The sequence below is a fragment of the Prunus dulcis genome, chromosome 3 (assembly GCF_902201215.1).
Source record: "Prunus dulcis chromosome 3, ALMONDv2, whole genome shotgun sequence".
Classification (NCBI taxonomy): Eukaryota; Viridiplantae; Streptophyta; class Magnoliopsida; order Rosales; family Rosaceae; genus Prunus; species Prunus dulcis.
The window spans coordinates 20,529,937-20,548,946 of NC_047652.1; the positions used below are offsets into that span (position 1 = coordinate 20,529,937).

The window sequence follows — 19,010 nt, forward strand, 5'->3', positions numbered from 1 at the left end:
TTTCGACCTTCCTTTGTACCTCACTCTCTTAGGGTCTTTCATATATTGTGTTTGAGAGCTGGACCCTCCAACTTCGTTATTACTTGGTCCATCCTTCAACAACTTCAACTTCACTTGCAAACTTTTTAGAGTCTCTGACAGTAGCTCACATCCTTCTTCACTCATTAATGCATCCTCAACCACATCTGAAGCAAGTCGAGACATTGTACTCCGCTTTATTAAAAGACCAGGATCTGCAGAGCCTTTAATTTCGTTGCCATTTGCATCTGACACCAATCCAGATTTCGCAGTTTTCTTCCACCTCTTCAAAATATATTTATCGGGCATATATTCAATCTGGTCCCTTCTCAACAATGCTAGGATGTGCTTGCAAATAATTCCAACAAATTCAAATCTTTTGCAGCTACACGATGCGTGGTCAGAATCTTTGACATATACGACTTCTGCCACTCTTGTTTCCCAATTTTTCCTTTCACTCACGTTAAAGACAACTTTAGAAGCATCCTCTGTTTTGAGCTCTAGGAAACATGCTGTACTTTGTATTAGTTCTTGCTCAAACTTTTGAAACATTGTCCTTGTGTACAAGGTAGCCATTTGTTTGTTCATTGGCATCGGTAGAATACATTGAGCCACTTCAAATGCATCTACGTGATCAGCAACTAACTCTTTTTGACATTGATGAGAAAGTGCCCTCTCAAATCGTATTATGAAATCCATCAACGAATTTCTCCTTGATATGTATTGCTTGAAAAAACCATGAGAACCTTCCGCTCTTTGGCTGCTTGACATTCCAGCGGAAAAAAATTGTCGTGCGTAGGCTGGAACCCAAGATTCCCTTAAATCAAACATTGAACTTAGCCATGGATGGTCAGTCAAACCAGCCTTTGTAACCACAATATTCCATTTTGCATCAAACTCATCCTTATTGTCAGTATTCCATATGGCTTTATGAAATTCACGCCAATACTCCTTATAAGCAGAATGTGGTAACTTAACAGAGAACTTTGATGTGATGTGCCATATGCAAAGTCAATGAAATATAGTCGGGAAGGCTATTGAAATCGCTCTGGTAATTGCCGCATCTTGATCTGTAATGATCGTTTTAGGTTCGCCACCTGGCATGGCTTTTTTAAACTCCTCAAACATCCAAATAAACAACTCAGTCGTTTCCTTGCTCAAAAATGCGCATGCTAAGACAATTGTTTGACCATGGTTATTAACTCCCAACATTGGTGCAAATGTCAAGTCGTATCGATTCGTGTTGAATGTGGTATCGAATACAACAACATCTCCATAAAACCCGTACGCCCATCTAGAAGTTGCATCTGCCCAAAAACATCGACTAAACCTGTCATGGCCATCTCCCTCAATCTTGAAATAAAAAGCCTCATTTTTTTTCCGTTCAGCCATAAAATACTCGGTCACTAGTTCAACATCGTGGTTCCTCAACTTCCCATTCACACTACATTCAAGATTGTAGATATCTTTTTTGATAAAATCGATTTTATCCATTCATCCTGATTGCACCTTGAAAATACTTAACTTCTGATGAATGGGAATATTAACTGAACCTAACTGTTTTGTGAGTACTTTTGTAGAATCTGAAATATGACGGCGTGATCTCAATAAATGCATTCTTTCTGAGGGTGTCATCTTATGATTGTGTCCCTCTGCAAAACAATCAAGAACCAATGATCAAGGAATTTTGAATCCAAACCTCTTCAGTGATTTTTCCTTTCCAAGGATTTCTTGACAAGATTTTCTGACTAACAAAAAGAATAGAGTGAATTTTGTCTTGCGTTTGAACTATACCTAAGGAGGAATTCCCAATTCAAGAAAAAGGGGTCCTAAGATGAAACCGCCTCCCAGCCCAAGTAGGCTAGCCACCATACCAGCTACTATCCCACAGCTGCAGTAAGGAAAAATCTGATGCAACTTCCAATTTGTGATTTCCTTTCCTTTGGATGCAATCACCCTGGTGCCTTTGCATAAGAATTTAGCTTCAAAGAGCGTAACGGAGACTGCAATTGGTACCTACGACATGATAATATTTATGTTCAACTGGACATCATTCTTTTTATGTATGCTTGAGTGTATAGAGTTATGTGTTTCTGTAGTGTCCGTGAAAGAAATCTTACTACTCTGGTTGTTAACCTTACCTACAAGGAGTTCAGGACCCAATAATTCAGTAACAAAAGTTAAAATCATGGTGCTTTGGAAGCAAATGCAGAGGTATTAGAAATGGAACTTGATTGCATTGCTAGTGATGATCGTATCTTTTTTTGGAGAGCATTTTAAGGTCCGGTATGCGAATAGATGAGTTCCTAGAAAAGCTTCTTTAGTTGTACAGAACTAGAGAGTAAAATAACTTACCTTAACAATTGAACAATAAGAAAAGCCACCCAAACATTCACAAGCATCAATAACTCCTTCCAGTAAACGTTGTCGTCGTTGTGTGATATAGGCACCTGGATAGAATTGTTCATCATATCAATAAAACAAAAACTGAAACCACTTAAAAATTGCAGATAACAAGGAAGTTGCAAAAGAATACAGGCTTAGAAGTTCTGATATTCTTGGAACTTACCTGCTCATCTGGCAATGAAACTGGACCACTAGGTAACAGTTTATAGTCTTCTCCAGAACCATCCGCACGGCTATATATATATATAACTTTTGAATAGATCGATGGGTATTACATTACGTGTGCTCCTTAAAGCAAAAGTAACAACTTGGAAATGGTGACATATATAAATATAGGGGTTGTTTGTTACACAGGCTTGGCTTGGCCTGGCTTGGACTAAATTTAGTACCATGTTTGTTGCATCTAATCCTAGTCTTAGATGAGATTGCTAATACGGGGCCCACGAAAAACACCTCCTTAGGAGGGGACTACTAAACTCATGTGGAAAAAGAGGATTAACTAGTCTCATGCTCACCAATGTATAAAATGCATATATTATATTGTAATACTAATAACATATATTATTATTATATTATACTATACTTACATACACATATACTATAATGTACATATATACTTACATACACATATACTATAATGTACATATATACACCTATATACACATATATACTCAAAAGCTATCACTCGGTATGTGTCATTAGTGCCATAGTTATATCAATCCATGTGAATCCATGCAAAATGATCTTACTTGTTTTTCACCAGAGAGCTTTGAAAAGCAACAACTGCTTAGTCTACCCTCGAACTTCACTGACGCAATCTCGCCTAACACCACTGTCGCAACACACCTTCTTGTGAAATTATCGTTTCTTTTAAATATATATCCTTGTTTCATTATGGTTTTTTTTTTTGGGTCTAAATATAAACTATGTGTGCGTTTTACTAACCCTAGCATTTCATTTTGTGATGCAACCCTAGTTTCTCGCCTTCCCTCGCTTTCTTGCCTCCTTGTTTCTTATGTCCGCTTTTCATATCTTTGTGCTGCCACCGCCTCTTTCACCCAATCATGTCTGCCAACATCATCCCATCACCGCTGTCTCCTTCCCCCAATCTCATGTCCGCAAACATCATCCCGTCACCACCGCCTTCTTCTCCTAATCTCATTTCCGCCATCATCATCCTATCATCAACACCATGAGCTAAGGAGGCAGTGATGTTTTATGAGCGTGTCTTCGGAGCACAAATCATTCATCACAGTTCTTGTCTGATGGCGATGGAAGGAACTAGGAATCTCACTTGGTTGTGCAGCTTTTGTATTTTGGTGCTTCGACCCACATAATTGTGAGTAATGATTGTGATCATCGGTAAGTGAATTATTTTAATTTATTTTACAATTTCGCTTAATGAAAATGTAAATGTTGGGTTTAGTAAAATTACTTACTTAAGCCAATCCAATTTTCCAAACTCAAATTATTTTAATCCCATTTGTAATCGAGCATTTAAATATTGAGAATAACACCATACAACCATGACATATGAACACTCTGCTGCATCTGCATGTCACCCTGGATTTATTCAAAATGAGACCTACGTCTAGCACTTGCATGAAATCAAATAGGGGAAATAGTAATGAGTTTTCGAGGAGATGTTAGTTCAAATATCCTTATTCTCGTTTTTTTTTTCCTCAATTTGGTTGTAACTTGGAAAAAATTAATAAGTTTTATTTTTTCTTGCGGAAAATTATAACTTACTATTGTATTGTTATATCATTGTCTTGCTTAAGACAATATTTATAACAAATTGCAAGAAATTGTAAGTAAGGTAGAGACGAAAGTTCAAGTTGAGGCATATGGTCGAAAGAACCGTCCTCATGTTCTACATCCTTAACCTCTTCTGCTTTTAATATGGAAAATACTTCATCTTGTTCATATGTGATTATCTAGTTCTAAGCTAATTAATGGATTAATTAGTTATATCAATCCGTGTGAATGCATGCAAAATGATCTTACTTGTTTTTCACCAGAGAGCTTTGGAAACCAACCACTTAATCTACCCTCGAACTTCACTGACGCAATCCCGCCTAACACCACTGTCGTAACACACCTTCTTGTGAAATTATCATTTCATTTAAATATATATCCTTGTTTCATTATGTTTTTTTTTTTGTCTAAATATAATCCATGTGTGTGTTTTACTAACCCTAGCATTTCATTTTGCGATGCAACCCTAGTTTCTTACCTTCCCTCACTCTCTTGCCTCCTTGTTTCTCATGTCCGTTTTTCATATCTTTGTGCTATCACCGCCTCTTTCACCCAATCATGTCCACCAACATCATCCCATCACCGCCGCCTCCTTCCCCCAATCTCATGTCCGCCAACATCATCCCGTCACCACCGCCTTTTTCTCCCCCTAGTCTCATTTCCGTCATCATCATCCCATCACCACCACCACGAGCCAAGGAGGTAGTGGTGTTTTATGAGCGTGTCTGTGGAGCACACTCTACTGCATCTGTATGTCACCCTGATTTATTCAAAATGAGATGTATGCCTAGCACTTGCATGAAAGTAAATAGGGGAAATATTAATGAGTTTTCGAAGAGATGTTAGTTCAAATATCCTCATTCTCGTTTTTTTTTTCCTCAATTTGGTTGGAACTTGGAGAAAATTAATGAGTTTTCTTTTCTTGCAAAAAATTATAACTTGCAACATCAATATGCAGCTTGATGAAGAAGGCCACGGTTTAGAAAATTCCTAGCAATGATTAAGGAGTGTCTCAATCTAAAGGGTTATCCAAACCACCAAATAAATGAAAAATAAAGGCCATACTCCTTAAAGTGGTATATGTCTAGTACAATTTCACGAGTTTGAACAGCTAATGCTTTATCAACTATTGTTTGAAATGAATTACACATCTATCATGGTGTAGGATAGCTTTCGGGTGCTGACATCTGACTTTGAACTGTTGAAGCACCATTTTCATCCCTTAGTTAGTCAAGTAAATGATGATTTGTGATTAATTATGATTTCAGTTTTCTTATCTTAATAGAATTGTTTAGTGTTGTTAATATTGATAGAGGACTTGAAAAATACGGTTATAGATGAGGTTTAGCATGAGGATGAGTATGCTCAAGAGAAAAAATTCTATATAGTTGGGTGATCCTCTAGACACTAAATTAACGGGAATCTAAAAGAGTTTAAATAAAATACTTTCTAGACAGACTTTACAGCTTTTACAAGGCAATGTGAATTTAAAGCTTTACAACTTTACAATACATGAGCAGCATACGTAGTTCCAAGAGATGGAGTCTTGAATATTTTTCACCATTTTGGTTTCTAGAGGACTTGTGTGGCAGCAATGGACAAATACCCCGGAATGGTATATTGGCCTCTCTTTCCCTTTCTTTTGGCCCAAGCCTAGACAGGCTTAGCGAGCCTAAAGAAAAGGTTGGGTCGGGCTTTTGCCCATCAAGTCTCGAGCTACCTACTTCAGCAAATGGGCTTTAGGCCAAATGATGATCCTTGCTCTCAACAATGGCCGCTCAAGAGAAATGGTTGATTCTCTGCTAATACACAATGTCTCTTATTTGCAAGGATATGTTAATTCAAATATCCTCATTCTCGTTTTTTTTTCCTCAATTTGGTTGGAACTTTGAGAAAATTAATGAGTTTTCTTTTCTTGCAGAAAATTATAACTTGCAACATCAACATGCAACTTGATAAAGAAGGCCACAATCTTGTAAAGGCCTAGCAATGATTAAGTAGTGTTTCAATCTAAAAGGCTATCCAAACCACCGAATAAAGGAAAATGTTATAATCAAGGCCACATTCCTTAAAGAGGTATATGTCTAGTACGGTTTCACGAAACTCGCATTTACTTATCAACTATTGTTGGAAATGAATTACACACCTATCATGGTGTAGGACTGCTTTCGAGTGATGAAATATGAATTTCAACTGTTGAAGCACCATTTTCATCCCCTAGTTAGTCAAGTAAATGATGATTTGTGATTAATTATGATTTTAGCTTTCTTATCTTAATGGGATTGTTTAGTGTTGTTAATATTGATAAAGGACTTGGAAAACACGACTATAGATGGGGTTTAGCATGAGGATGAGTATGCTCAAGAGAAAAGATTCCATATAGTTGGGTGATTCTCTAGACACTAAATTAACGGGAATCTAAAAGAGTTTAAATAAAATACTTTCTAGACAGACTTTACAGCTTTTATAAGTCAATGTGGAATTTAAAGCTTTATAAGATATGTAGTCTTTTTTTTTTTTTTTCACTATTTTGGCTTTTGGAGGATTTCTGTGGAAGCAATGGACAGATACCCTGGAATGATATAGTCGAATTTAAAGCTTTATAAGATATGTAGTCTTTTTTTTTTTTTTTCACTATTTTGGCTTTTGGAGGATTTCTGTGGAAGCAATGGACAGATACCCTGGAATGATATAGTGGCCTCTCTCTCTCTCTCTCTCTCTCTCTCTCTCTCTCTCTCTCTATTTTGGCTCGTGCCTTGACGGGGTTGGGTTGGGCTTTTGCCAATTAGGCCTTGGGCTACCTACTTCAGCAAATGGACTTTAGGGCAAATGATGATCCTGCTCTCAACGATGGCCGCTCAAGAGAAATGGTTGATTCTCTGCTAATACACATTATCTCTTATTTGCAAGGAGAGGTTAGTGGGTGGTGGAGGAGGTGGCAGAGGTGGTTATGGTGATAGTCATGATAGGATGGTGGTAGCAGAAGTGGTGAACTCATATCTTGAGAATAAAAATAATATATCTATCAAAATCTCTAAGGGGAAGCAAAGATCTTTTATAGCCTAAAATTAGTCTATTATCAAAAAAAATCCACCACTTTTTGTATTTCCTTTAAAATCAATGAGTTTTTTAATACACCCAAACTTTTATGAAATCTTTTAAAGTCATGATTGAATATATCCAGATTTAAATGGAGTTTAAAAAGTCTGAATTGAATACACCCAAAATTGAATAGACTTCTATAAAATCGTGATTGAATACACCTAAACTTTTAAACTTCTTTAAAATCTTTTAAAACACCTCTCTTTCTTTCTTTTTTTACACCCCAACGTCCTCAATTTGAAGTACCTTTGTTCTCTATTATCTGCTCTACCCTTAGTGAAAGAGTAGAGAGAGATGATTATGTGAAGCAATGACATCAAGAAGAAGACAGCTTACTTGCATTTTTTTTTTTCGAAAAATTGATCAACATAAGCCACCCTGCCCTAAATTCGGGACATTCAAGAGAGGGCTCAGTTATGCTTCCCCAAAATCTGTAGCCCACATTTCAGTGGGATTTCAATTATTATTATTTTTTAAATTAAAAATATCACTTAAAAATATATATACCACATTTGTAAAATACAGTTTGGAATTTCGAAATTTCAACTTTACACTTATAAAAGTTTGCACAGTTGCCAATTCAATTTGCATACCAGTTGTCTTAAGTTCGAACTTCTATAACATTTTGATAGCATATGTGAGAAACTCTCCTTCCCTTGTAATTTAAACTATCGCTTATATATATGTCTTTTTTTTTTTTTTCAAGTTTGCACAGTTGTAATGTTATGAATTTTCAATATTGTGCAGATTTTAAGAATTCAAATTCCTTTAACACCAACTATAAAGATAAACAGGCATAAAATATAAACCAAGTAATTTAGTGCTAGAGAGATATCTACATAGTTATGTTAAACTGCATGATTTTATTCTCTAATGACCATTGGATAGTCCTTGAATTGTTACTAAAATAAAATATAAAAAATTGGTGTTCCTTAGTGTCACTAATTATTTTTTATCTTGAACAATTCAAATTTCCTAATTTGTAATTTCTGACTTGTCATCAATCCATGATCAACTGAGTAACAACATTCCATGCATGGAAAATTACATCCAATGCATCATTGTACTTGTTGGCCCAACCTCAACCCCCTACTCTGGGAACTCTGGCCAATGATGCTTGTATCTTCTCCTCCTCAAATGACAAGTCAACCAGCTTTCCTTGCAGATAGTTATCATAAGCTGGCAAATCAAAATGGCCATGTCCACACATTGCTGTGAGAATGACTTTGGCTTCTCCAGTTTCTCTACAATTCAGTGCTTCCCTAATGGTAGCAGCTATGGCATGAGTAGGCTCCGGCGCTGGTATCAATCCTTCTGATCTAGCAAATTGTATAGCACCTGCAATACAACCCAGAAGTCAGAATCATAGTTCTCTATCGCTTCAGTAACACACACACACCGTTGCATATATTCATAGTTCCACATTTAGCTCCCACACTATGGAAAGTTAAATTACCTTCAAAGCACTCAATCTGGGGAATTGCAATTGCTTCCATGTAACCCAGTTCGTACACATGTGAAATCAACGGTGCCATGCCATGGTAGCGCAATCCTCCTGTTGAACAAACAGTGACATGTAAACAAGAACAAGTAAATTTCATGAAATCAAGCTCTCAAAGACAGTAACTTTCATTACCAGCATGAATTGGGTCAGGGATGAAGTCGTGCCCGAGCGTATGCATCTTCATTAGTGGGGTCATCCCTGCTGTATCACCATAATCATATGTGTATACCCCTTTAGTTAGTGAAGGGCATGCTGCAGGTTCAACTGCTCTTATTACAGGGTTCATTTTCCCTTTCAGCTTCTCCCTGATGAACGGGAAACTTAGCCCTGCAAAATTGGATCCTCCGCCGGTACATCCTATGATAAAGTCTGGGGTTTCACCTATCGCCTCCATTTGTTTTAGGCACTCCTCACCTATTACTGTCTGGTGATGCAAAACATGATTGAGAACACTTCCGAGACAGTATTTAGTATCAGCATTCATGGCTGCAATCTCAACGGCTTCAGATATAGCTATCCCTAAACTTCCTGGGCTGGATGGATCCATTTGTAGGATTTTTCTACCTGCTTCGGTTAAGTTAGATGGAGATGGGTGTACCTTTGCACCCCAAGTTTGCATCATCAATCTGCGATATGGTTTTTGATCATAAGAAGCACGCACTTGCCACACCTATGAATAATCAGAATGAGTAAAATATCTAGGATTTATAATGAGGAACACTAAAGGACGGGTCAAATTAGATATTCATACAGTTAATAGGACATGAAGTTCATATGTGTGCTTCAATTTATTAATATGTGAAGCCAATTACAAATTTAGGTTTCTGTTACCTCACACTCAAGACCAAATAAGCTGCATGCAAAAGCCAATGCACTTCCCCATTGACCAGCTCCTGTTTCTGTCACAACCTTCTTGATGCCTTGCTGTGCATTATACCACACTTGTGGAACTGCAGTGTTCGGCTTGTGTGATCCAGCAGGGCTGACACCTTCATATTTGTAGTAAATTCTTGCAGGCGTGTCAAGAAGCTTCTCCAACCTCTTGGCCCTATATACAACCGAAAAGATAAGAAGATCCTAACAATTTTATAGGACAACGTTACAGCAGAAACAATGCAACGCATACTAGCACCACAAACCTAATGAGAGGGGACGGGCGCCAAAGCCTGTATACATCACGAACTTCATCTGGAATATCTATGAATCTTTCATTGCTTGCCTCCTGCTTAATCAACTCATCAGGAAAGAGAGGAGACAAATCCTCAGGTTTTACCGGTTCAAAGGTCTTGGGATGCAATGGAGGAGGAGGTTTTACAGGAAGATCTGCAATCAGGTTGTACCATTGACGAGGGATTTCAATTGATCTTGGATCAGCATTGAGAGCTGCTCTTGCTCTACATCCATTTGAAAGTTTCAGATGCGTTGGCTTTCTATCAAGTGCAGTAAATCCAAGCCATTTCTCCTCAACTGGCCAAACATAAGTAGTTAAGAGGACATAACAAGAAAGCGACACTAAAACATTGTTGATAACACAATAAACTACTAGAGCATGAGCTGAACGTGATTTCACATTGAGTTTTAAAATGTTGGTGCAGAACAATAAAATAAATTCCAGACTCAAAAGTCATAAGTATATGTTTCAACTTTTGGTAGCATATCATAATAGGTTACAACCCAAATAATGGGTTTTGGAATAAATTTTGCAAATGTTGCAGGATGAGTTGTTTTCTTAAGGAAATATCAACAACCCCCTCTATAATACTTAGAATATAAATTTTCTCTCTCCTTTGGTAGAGTCAACAAAGATCCTTATCCAGTCCCCTCTTCCCCATTTCCTCTGAATCTAACAAGTACTCATACATTCCAACCACTGATCCAAAAAAAAAAAAACAGAAACAAATCCCAGGTTCCACCATATTTTTTATGAGCAACCAAGAAATTCAAATGCAGTTGAAACCCAGAACCAAAAGTTCTCAAACATGAAGGAAAAAAAAAAGAAAAAAAAAAGAAAGGGAAAGAAGCTACCTTTGATGTGCGTGCCTGATGAAGGTTTATTGTGAAGTGAATTTGCAGAGAAGAGGCTGTGGGTGGCCATGCTTGATGCTTTCTTGGAGACTCAAGCTCTACCTAACTTGAACTGATAAAAAAAAAATTGGAGAACTATAGGATGAGATTAATTAGGGTTTTGACTCAGAAATTCACACAAACTGCTGCAAAATATTTCCAGTTTTTCCAGGTATTGGAAATGTGCAAGGATATACTATATGATATTGGTTCTTGTTGAAATGAAGTTGCATTGGGACAGGAATTAAATTTGACTTGACCGTTGGACACGTCATCTATGTAGTAAAAAGCCGTCCAGCCCCGTCTTGCAATTATATTCTGGTCCAGGCCCAAGCCCAAACCCAAATGAGGAATTTACTTTTGGTTTGAATTCTTAATTCTTAATTTATGTGTATTTACATTTATATCCTTATACTAGCACTCGCTTAGTCGAAGAAAGCTGCTATACTCGCCCTGTTCGATTGACGCGCGTCAAACCCGAGCCCAACCATCTTCAGATCAGAGAGTAGCGTTTGTGAGTACGAATACGCACGTAACTGTCTATTTCTCTCTCTACGTGATAGTTTGTGCAACCGACCTAACCCAAATTTGTCCATCCACGCCTCTACCCTAGTTCCCTTATTTTATTTGGCATCACAATTTTCGTTCTATAACCGATTTTCCATTCGCTTTCCTCTCTTCCAAACAGCTTTCTAATAAGAGCGAGAGAGAGAGAGAGAGAGAGGCGGAGAGAGATCAGCCTTATCTGACTTTGAGGGTTAGCAGTTTGTCTCGACGCCTGCCTAATTCCAAATCATAATCATCTGATCAGGTAATTTGCCCTTTGACTCCGACGATTTCTAGGGATTTGTTGATGTCTCTGTTCTAGGGTTTTGATGGTTAATTCGCAGTTTTTAATATTTCTCATCCAAATCTTAGGGCTTTTTTTGTATACAAGTTTGAGATCTTGTTTATTCTCGAAGGGAAACCGTTATTTGTTATTCAGGAGATCTACTTATAAACTTTCCAGATTAAGCTGAAAAAGGAGACTTTTTTTTCCTCAAATTATCTAAATATATGAGATTTTCAGTTAAGGGCTAAAGTTTTTGGGTCCTTAATGTGAAAAAGAATACTTCTTTTAGATGGGTTCTGCATTTACTACCCTAGGGACAGTTGACATAAAGATTAGATGGGTACTTCAGTTTTTTAAACGATGTGATTGTGCTATGTAATCTTCTTGAGATATTTTTATCAGGGAGTATGCTGATTTTGATTTTTCTTTTATGTGATCCAGGTCTAAGCATTCTGGTTGCAAGGCCCTCTTAGTCAATAGCCAAGGTTCATGTCTGAGCTCGACGTCCAAATTCCCACTGCCTTTGGTATGTTCATCCTTTATTTCTATAATTCATTCGTGTATGTTTGTATGTGTGCAGCACTTGTGTGACTCTGTATGAGAGCTTGTTAAGAGTGTTTGTTTGAAGACTTTGATACGTAGATATGCATAATGAATCATTTTAAGATACCAATGTTCAAGATTTCTGTGCTTGGTACACTTTAAGCAAATGGTTATTTTTTGCATATCAACATTTAGTATCCACCTGAGGAAACCAAGCCAAACCAACCCTAATGTATCCACCTGAGGAAACCAAGCCAAACCAACCCGAAATGGATAGTTTTGAGAAACTAAATGGTTTGGTTATGAACACGAAGCCATCAGACATCAGTTCAGGTGTCTGGTTTATGCACTATAAAATGTGATATAAATGCTTGTGCCAATTCACTGGGGTTTTTTTTAAGCATATCAGCATCTCAGTACTATGGGCTGTTCAGCAGCCCAACTAACCTCATCCATCTGAACAGAGTCAGACTGACCTAAAATGGGCATGCTTGAGAAACTAAATATTTGGTTTGGTTACTATTTTAATGACTGTGAAGCCACTGGACATTTTTCAGGTGCATGGTTTATGCACTAGAAAATCTGATAAAAAAATGCTGATGCTTGTGTTTAGATCCGTTTGCTGAGGCAAATGCTGAGGATTCAGGTGCTGGAACAAAAGAGTATGTGCACATTCGGATACAGCAACGAAATGGTAGGAAAAGCCTGACAACCGTGCAGGGACTGAAAAAGGAATTTAGCTACAACAAAATACTCAAAGACCTTAAGAAGGAATTTTGCTGCAATGGTACAGTTGTCCAGGACCCAGAGCAAGGGCAGGTGCGTGTTTAATTCTTAAAAGGGGAATGTAATTTTCTTCATGGCCTTCTCTAACTGATCACTAATTTTCGCATTGTTATTCACGTGCAGGTCATTCAACTTCAAGGTGATCAAAGAAAGAATGTATCTAGTTTCCTAGTCCAGGTAAACTATCCACCGCATTATAATGATGTTAAATGTTCTGTTGGTGGGGTTGATAAGTTGTGGATGTGTTTCCTTATCTATCAGATGATGCTTGCCAACAATCTGGTTGAATCAGGGTCCTGATTTTATTTTATTTTTTCTACAGGCTGGCATTGTGAAGAAGGACAATATCAAAATTCATGGTTTCTGAGCTGCAGCATTTAAATCTCTGCACAATACCATCTACCGGTGGAGATCTAGTTATCTGAATGTTATATCACCTAAGTTTGCTATGTGCACTGTATTTTAGGAGTGTTATAATTTTCAAGAAATTGTGTGATGTGTCGTCACTATGGAATGTTTGACAAATTCTGTCTTTAATGGTTCTTATGTTGGTATTGAATTTGAAAATATATTAAAGTTCGTTTCTCCATTTGAAGACATGAATTCCACTAAACTTGTGAAACTTTAGAGTCGTCAGATATTTAATACACCATAAAGAGAGTACACGCAAAAATGATCTGTGTTTTTGGTACCTTGACAGCAATCTGGCAAAAAACCTTATTCCCATTTACATCGAATCTTATCAGTGTGCCTAAAATCAGATCTCCAAGCCAAACTTCCATCCATTCTTCTCAAGGAGAAACTCTCCACCATAACATAACAGCCAAACTTCGTCCACCTATTCTCACCTGTAATCTCTTCTACCCTCTCCACTCTTACATCCATTTCATCCCCATTAACCCATCCTCCTGCCTCTAAAACCCATCTCATATTCTGAACAATTGCTGAACTCAAACCTACACTCACCACTTTCTTGCAACGTGGGTTATAAGCTTTGAACCAGGTGAACCCAGTACGGCCATTCCTATCGTCCTTCACGGCTTCTGTGGCAGATACCAAAGCCACTTCCCTTTGCACATCTACACTCACATTCACAACATTTCCTTCATTGTTAACATTCCCACGAGAGTAAATCTCTTCCCACCATTGCTCAAGAGTTATTCTGTAAAACTTGGACTTCTTCATCTGGTGTCTTATGGTTGCTTTCTCTCTCACAAATGCAAATGGACAGTACCATCTCCCCACAACACTAGAAGCCGAACACTTTCTAAATATGGGAAAATTGAAGTCCGGAAGACGAGACCGGAGGGAGGCGTCAAGGCCTAAAGCATCAGTTAATTGATTCCGGTACATACTTGAGCTACGCACTTTCCATCCTTTTTTCTTTAGGAATTTTGGAGGAACACCATCAGGAGCTACAGACTCGGCAAAAAAACCACCACCTTGATGGCGATGAATCTTAACTTGTTGGTATATGTCTCTAAAATTTAAAACCTTAGGTTTTTTGTCTCTCAAGAAACCTCTAATGCAGCAGTTGGTCATGTCCCTCTCTCTAGAACATCTGCATGCTTTCCTGCAAAGATTACACAACAGAATTCATCTTGGATTATAAGTTAAGCAGAGGCCAATAGTAAAGTTAACTTTTTGAGAAGGACTATAAAAGAAGAGCTTACCCTTTGTGCCTGCCATTTGCTCTGATAACATAGTAGCAGTTAGAAGACAGAGGTTGATCAAGAACTGGGATGAACCAGACCTTCGTCGCGGTTGCCTCTTGGTACTCGGATGTATAAACAATGGTCAGAATCTTGTCCTGTGGGAAGGGTAGTTTTTTCACTTTCCCACGCTTGCAAAGGCCCCAACAAGATGTGTTTTTCGACTCCGCCTCTTCATCTGTGATCACCACATAACCTGAATGTGGAGCATCAGGTGGCTTTATGGAAAGGGTGCTTGGAGATTTCCGGTACATGGAAAGAGGCCTTGTTACATACATCTTTGTGTGTTGGTGTGCGTGTTTTGGTCTTTGTGTGGTGTGGATGTGGGTTGGGTGAGAGCAGTGGAGAAGGTGTTTTAAGCTTTCATCAAAAAATATTTCTTATGAATTAAGAAAAGAAGTGGAGGTGTCTAAAATTATTTCATAATGTAAGTAAAGAAGATAAAGTAAATAAGGAAACTTTATGATCCACTTTCTTTTGTGCCATATTTTACACGCAACTCACTCTAAAATTTAGTGCTTTATAAGTTCTAGTCCTTTAAAGGAGATGTGGATATGTTTATAAGAGAATTACAATTATCCCATCCTTACACCAACCCTACAAAAGTGACCAGTAATAACCATATACCAGAAAAGAAGCATATCCCAAGAGATCCATTCAAGAGATAAAAAGCGCCACAACAAAAGAAACAAATAAATAAAAACCTTTAGGGCCAGCTTATTAAACTTGTACAGATTGACTTATTTCCCTAAACATCACCGGAGGAGGCTATCAAAATTCGAGTTGTAGCCATTTTCCAATTAAGATAAACCTTATTTGGGCATACCCAAAAGCCAAATGGCAGCACCAACAACTTTCAGACTAGAGCAGCTCATGCATCTAGCTTAAGGAAGTTCTTTATTACACCCATCATCTCCCCACCAGGAAAGCGCCCAAGGCATCCCCTTGCTGCTGCAATCTCATTGAACTCATAAACTGAATCACCGCGGAAAGCTCGAGGCTGTTTGCTTCTCTCCCCATGTTCAATCTTCACATCTTCAGCTAGATGTTCACCATCTTTCACAGTTGGAAGAGGAAATGGATCAAGAGAACCTCCCAAGATGGTTTCCACGCCTACCGCATCCACAAAATCTTTCAACGGACATATTGTGAATGGAACTGGCTCGAAGCTGTGGTCTCCATATTCAACTGGGGTAGAGTGGTCTCCAGTTACGCAAAGGAAGTACTTGAAATTTCCTGCTGACTCACTCTCCCAAAGGAGCCTGGACAGCTGCCCTATAGCTCGATCTACAGCTTCTAATGCTTTGACTTTGAAGATGGTTGCCTTGTCGTGACCTGCATCATCTATAGCCTGTAATGCAAAACAAAACAGAGATTCATTTACCGGTTATGAAGGGAGAAGTTTTGATGTCTCAATAAACTCAGTAAGCAAGTCTAGCTGGGACATAAAAATTAAGGAAGCACAGCATCCAACATTAGAAAACTACAGACAAGCAATTATTTTGTTGCCATCAGTTTACCCTGTAACTTCAGTTAAATGAATTAATAATGATGTGACTGCTTCAGTAGGCAGGAATAGAGGTTGCATGTGACAAGGTAGAAAAACGAAGAGATGTAGAATCTGAGGACGCCATTGACCTTAACATGAAGGAACCCAAAATCATAGCCATCCAATCGACCTGGTTTGTGCTCATCTTCCCCTGGTACAAACACATTGGGGCAAGACTGCAGAGGAGCTGAAAGTGCTTTAGCTATTGCAGTTGCTTTGGAAGTTAGAAGTGTTCGATAGTCTCCTGTTGCTCCAGGAGCTTCTAGGATATCAATGCCAAGAGATAGGCCCAGTCCAGCAATGATTTTTGTGGGAGCTACCATACAAGGCCATAACCCATGTTTCTTTTCAAATGGAGGAACCTGAAATATGTCATTGAGAAAAGAAAAACTATAGACATAAATGTATATTCAGAACCATTTGTTGCCTAATTCCCAAACAAACATAAGAAAACGGGTTGAGGTCTTGTAAGACCAACATTTGTCTTAGGCCCAAGGTTATTCTTTTTGGTTGGAAATTTCTTAGGCCTTCAATATCCTATCAAAAACGGACATCCCTACAATGATATGTGCAGTAACTTTCAGGATACATTACTAAAACAACAAGTTTGAGAAGTTTAAGAATTGCCTGCAACGTTTTTTTAACCCCCAATGTCCGCCAGTTTTTGTTTTGCTCAAAAGAACAATTATAAGAAGTTTACCATAGAAAAATACTGAAGTATCAGAAGGGTAAAGCTAAAAAACCAACCCCAGAACAAAATCAGGGTTATGAATACAAAAATTCTAAAGGAGGGCCATTCCTACACTTAGTGGCTGTCTGACCCACTAAGAACAGCAGAGAAAAGTGTATGCAACAGCCAATGGGTTAGATGCTTGCTTGCATATGGTTTGCTAAGTAAAAGTTCTACACGATGCAGTATGAACATCAAGTAAGGTTTGAGACAACAGACCTCAATTCGAATACCACATCCTCGTAAAAGGACAAGATTAGCTATGTTCTTCCCTTCAGCAGCTCGTTTTGCATTCAGTGGATGAGCAACGAGAATATGTGATATTTCCTTGGATAACTCATTAACAACTTTAGCTGTGTGCCTCGCCTCATCGGTGCCATCTAGAGCTTCAGCTTGCAAAAGTAAACGGTTGTCCTTCAACGGGTCTGTTCCTGATATATTTCCACTTAGATTTGGTCCTTTAACAACCACTCCACATCTATGTTCTGTTGCATACCTGTAGCAAATAGTTCTTCGTTAGTTTTCTCTACTTCATTATAAAAATTACAAGGCTTAAGCATTAGAAAAATAATTAAGGTATTTGGTAATTTTGATGACTAGTTAACTTTCTTGCATATGGGAGGTTGTGTTTTACATACAAGGACATCAAATAAGAAGCCAATTTACAGCAGTTATAATAAACATCTGCACCTGACTCTGACTTCATATTCAGGAAAAGATGGCAGCTTCATTCCATCAAGTGCTGCACACAGTATGGGGCCTTCTTCTTCAAAGTGTCTGTCAGCCCTCCTACTGATGACTATTCCAGTTCTTTCATCCAAGGTTGCAAAATTAGACTAAAGATCAAAAGTTAGCAAAGATTATTATATGGAACAGCATCGTCTACTAGAACAAGCATAACCTGAAGGATAGAGCATCAATAGCAAGTAACATGGGGTCAAAATAATATAGTCCTTGTTTATGCTAATATGTGACCTAAATTTTCTTCGACTGGATTGGGGCCAATAACCATCAAGTCCCAAGTTTTTCTGTTTATAAGAACGAAATAATTGCATCTTATGGCAGTGCAACATATTGAAACTGCTCATCCAGGATAATAGTTATAACAGAGAAACCATTTTACAAAGAAATAAACAAAAACTCACCTTAAATGCAATATCACCAGGTGACATGGCCAATCCAGCACCCATGGATTCAAATGCGCCTCGGCCGCGGTAATATACCCTAGGGTCATAACCCAGTAGAGAAAGGTGAGCTGTGTCACTTCCACAACCCAAACCAACTTCAACAGGGTCCATTAAACCATTAACTCCAGCGGATGCAATGGCATCCAAATTGGGTACTTTGGCCGCCTGAAGAGGAGTCTTAAATCCAAACTTTGGTATTGACACATCACCCACACCATCAATCAACAAAAATGCCACTCTTCTTTTTGGCTGCTGAGGATTACCCATGTATGCTAATATCCTAGATCATAGTTGCCTAATTCGCTCACCCCCCTACGAATTTCGATCTGGTCGAGCGTACCCAATAGCGGTACGGTATCGATCTGGGACGAAAGATTTAACGACTCAGTCCAGAGGCGACGACGTCGCTGCTACATAACAGTACCTGAACGCCGACAGCAGACGAGCAATCGAGGTCACATGAGGGACAAGGGAGAGCGCGTGCTATAGCTGATGAGCCCACGTTTGATTCTTGTTCTCTTGGGCCCACTAAACCAGGCCAGCCTTCAGGCAAGATGAGCCCGAGTGTGCTGACGTCAGCAACAACAAAAATTCTGATTTTTAAAAAATAATTACTTAGTCATAGTTTTCACTTCTCACACCAAACTCTATACAAATTTCTCTTCTCATATCTCATATGAATAGTTGTTGTTATGGCAATTGTAATAATCCAAAACAAAATATCAAAAAAAGAAACAAAATATCTAAAAAGTAGGATTAATATCTTCTAGCAAAAAGACAATTTTGCCCTCGCCTTATTTAATAAGGAAAAAGTTGACT

The 19,010-nt window shown here is 38.3% G+C and overlaps 4 protein-coding genes across 5 annotated transcripts; 1 reads left to right on the forward strand and 3 right to left on the reverse strand.

Annotated features, from left to right (window-relative positions):
• Positions 1-8,145: 8,145 nt before the first annotated feature.
• On the reverse strand, positions 8,146-11,051 carry LOC117622374 (tryptophan synthase beta chain 2). Its single transcript, XM_034353027.1, has 6 exons — positions 10,814-11,051; positions 9,928-10,255; positions 9,620-9,836; positions 8,921-9,458; positions 8,741-8,839; positions 8,146-8,622 (listed from the first exon to the last, which is right to left on the reverse strand). Exons 1-6 carry the CDS (start codon positions 10,881-10,883, stop codon positions 8,366-8,368), a joined length of 1,509 nt encoding a protein of 502 aa, XP_034208918.1. The 5' UTR covers positions 10,884-11,051; the 3' UTR covers positions 8,146-8,365.
• Positions 11,052-11,473: 422 nt separating this feature from the next.
• On the forward strand, positions 11,474-13,610 carry LOC117623479 (protein translation factor SUI1 homolog 2-like). Its single transcript, XM_034354472.1, has 5 exons — positions 11,474-11,663; positions 12,126-12,210; positions 12,841-13,046; positions 13,137-13,190; positions 13,336-13,610. Exons 2-5 carry the CDS (start codon positions 12,174-12,176, stop codon positions 13,378-13,380), a joined length of 342 nt encoding a protein of 113 aa, XP_034210363.1. The 5' UTR covers positions 11,474-11,663; positions 12,126-12,173; the 3' UTR covers positions 13,381-13,610.
• Positions 13,611-13,627: 17 nt separating this feature from the next.
• On the reverse strand, positions 13,628-15,139 carry LOC117623478. Its single transcript, XM_034354471.1, has 2 exons — positions 14,687-15,139; positions 13,628-14,586 (listed from the first exon to the last, which is right to left on the reverse strand). The coding sequence occupies exons 1-2, from the start codon at positions 15,001-15,003 to the stop codon at positions 13,731-13,733; spliced, it is 1,173 nt and encodes a 390-aa protein (XP_034210362.1). The 5' UTR covers positions 15,004-15,139; the 3' UTR covers positions 13,628-13,730.
• A 116-nt stretch (positions 15,140-15,255) lies between these two features.
• LOC117623476 (probable 2,3-bisphosphoglycerate-independent phosphoglycerate mutase) lies at positions 15,256-18,705 on the reverse strand. Of its 2 annotated transcripts, XM_034354469.1 has the most exons (5): positions 18,150-18,703; positions 17,695-17,840; positions 17,224-17,500; positions 16,364-16,636; positions 15,256-16,076 (listed from the first exon to the last, which is right to left on the reverse strand). In XM_034354469.1, the coding sequence occupies exons 1-5, from the start codon at positions 18,456-18,458 to the stop codon at positions 15,597-15,599; spliced, it is 1,485 nt and encodes a 494-aa protein (XP_034210360.1). In that variant the 5' UTR covers positions 18,459-18,703; the 3' UTR covers positions 15,256-15,596. The 2 variants fall into 2 exon arrangements, with proteins under 2 accessions (XP_034210360.1, XP_034210361.1); XM_034354470.1 differs by lacking the exon at positions 16,364-16,636 and having other exon boundaries at positions 18,150-18,705.
• Between the last annotated feature and the right edge of the window lie 305 nt (positions 18,706-19,010).

Excerpts from the sequence above, each read along its gene's own strand:
- LOC117623479 (XM_034354472.1), top strand. The coding sequence starts at position 12,174 with ATGTCTGAGCTCGACGTCCAAATTCCCACTGCCTTTG. Across the intron at positions 13,047-13,136 it reads AGGACCCAGAGCAAGGGCAG|GTCATTCAACTTCAAGGTGA; the intron begins GTGCGTGTTTAA and ends ATTCACGTGCAG. Across the intron at positions 13,191-13,335 it reads TATCTAGTTTCCTAGTCCAG|GCTGGCATTGTGAAGAAGGA; the intron begins GTAAACTATCCA and ends TTTTTTCTACAG.
- LOC117622374 (XM_034353027.1), bottom strand. The coding sequence starts at position 10,883 with ATGGCCACCCACAGCCTCTTCTCTGCAAATTCACTTCACAATAAACCT. Across the intron at positions 10,256-10,813 it reads ATCAGGCACGCACATCAAAG|TTGAGGAGAAATGGCTTGGA; the intron begins GTAGCTTCTTTC and ends ATGTTTGGCCAG. Across the intron at positions 8,623-8,740 it reads CCAGATTGAGTGCTTTGAAG|GTGCTATACAATTTGCTAGA; the intron begins GTAATTTAACTT and ends GTTGTATTGCAG.
- LOC117623476 (XM_034354469.1), bottom strand. The coding sequence starts at position 18,458 with ATGGGTAATCCTCAGCAGCCAAAAAGAAGAGTGGCATTTTTGTTGATT. Across the intron at positions 17,501-17,694 it reads GAATATGAAGTCAGAGTCAG|GTATGCAACAGAACATAGAT; the intron begins GTGCAGATGTTT and ends TATTTGCTACAG. Across the intron at positions 16,077-16,363 it reads TTGGGTTCCTTCATGTTAAG|GCTATAGATGATGCAGGTCA; the intron begins GTCAATGGCGTC and ends TTTGCATTACAG.
- LOC117623478 (XM_034354471.1), bottom strand. The coding sequence starts at position 15,003 with ATGTATGTAACAAGGCCTCTTTCCATGTACCGGAAATCTCCAAGCACC. Across the intron at positions 14,587-14,686 it reads GCAAATGGCAGGCACAAAGG|GAAAGCATGCAGATGTTCTA; the intron begins GTAAGCTCTTCT and ends TAATCTTTGCAG.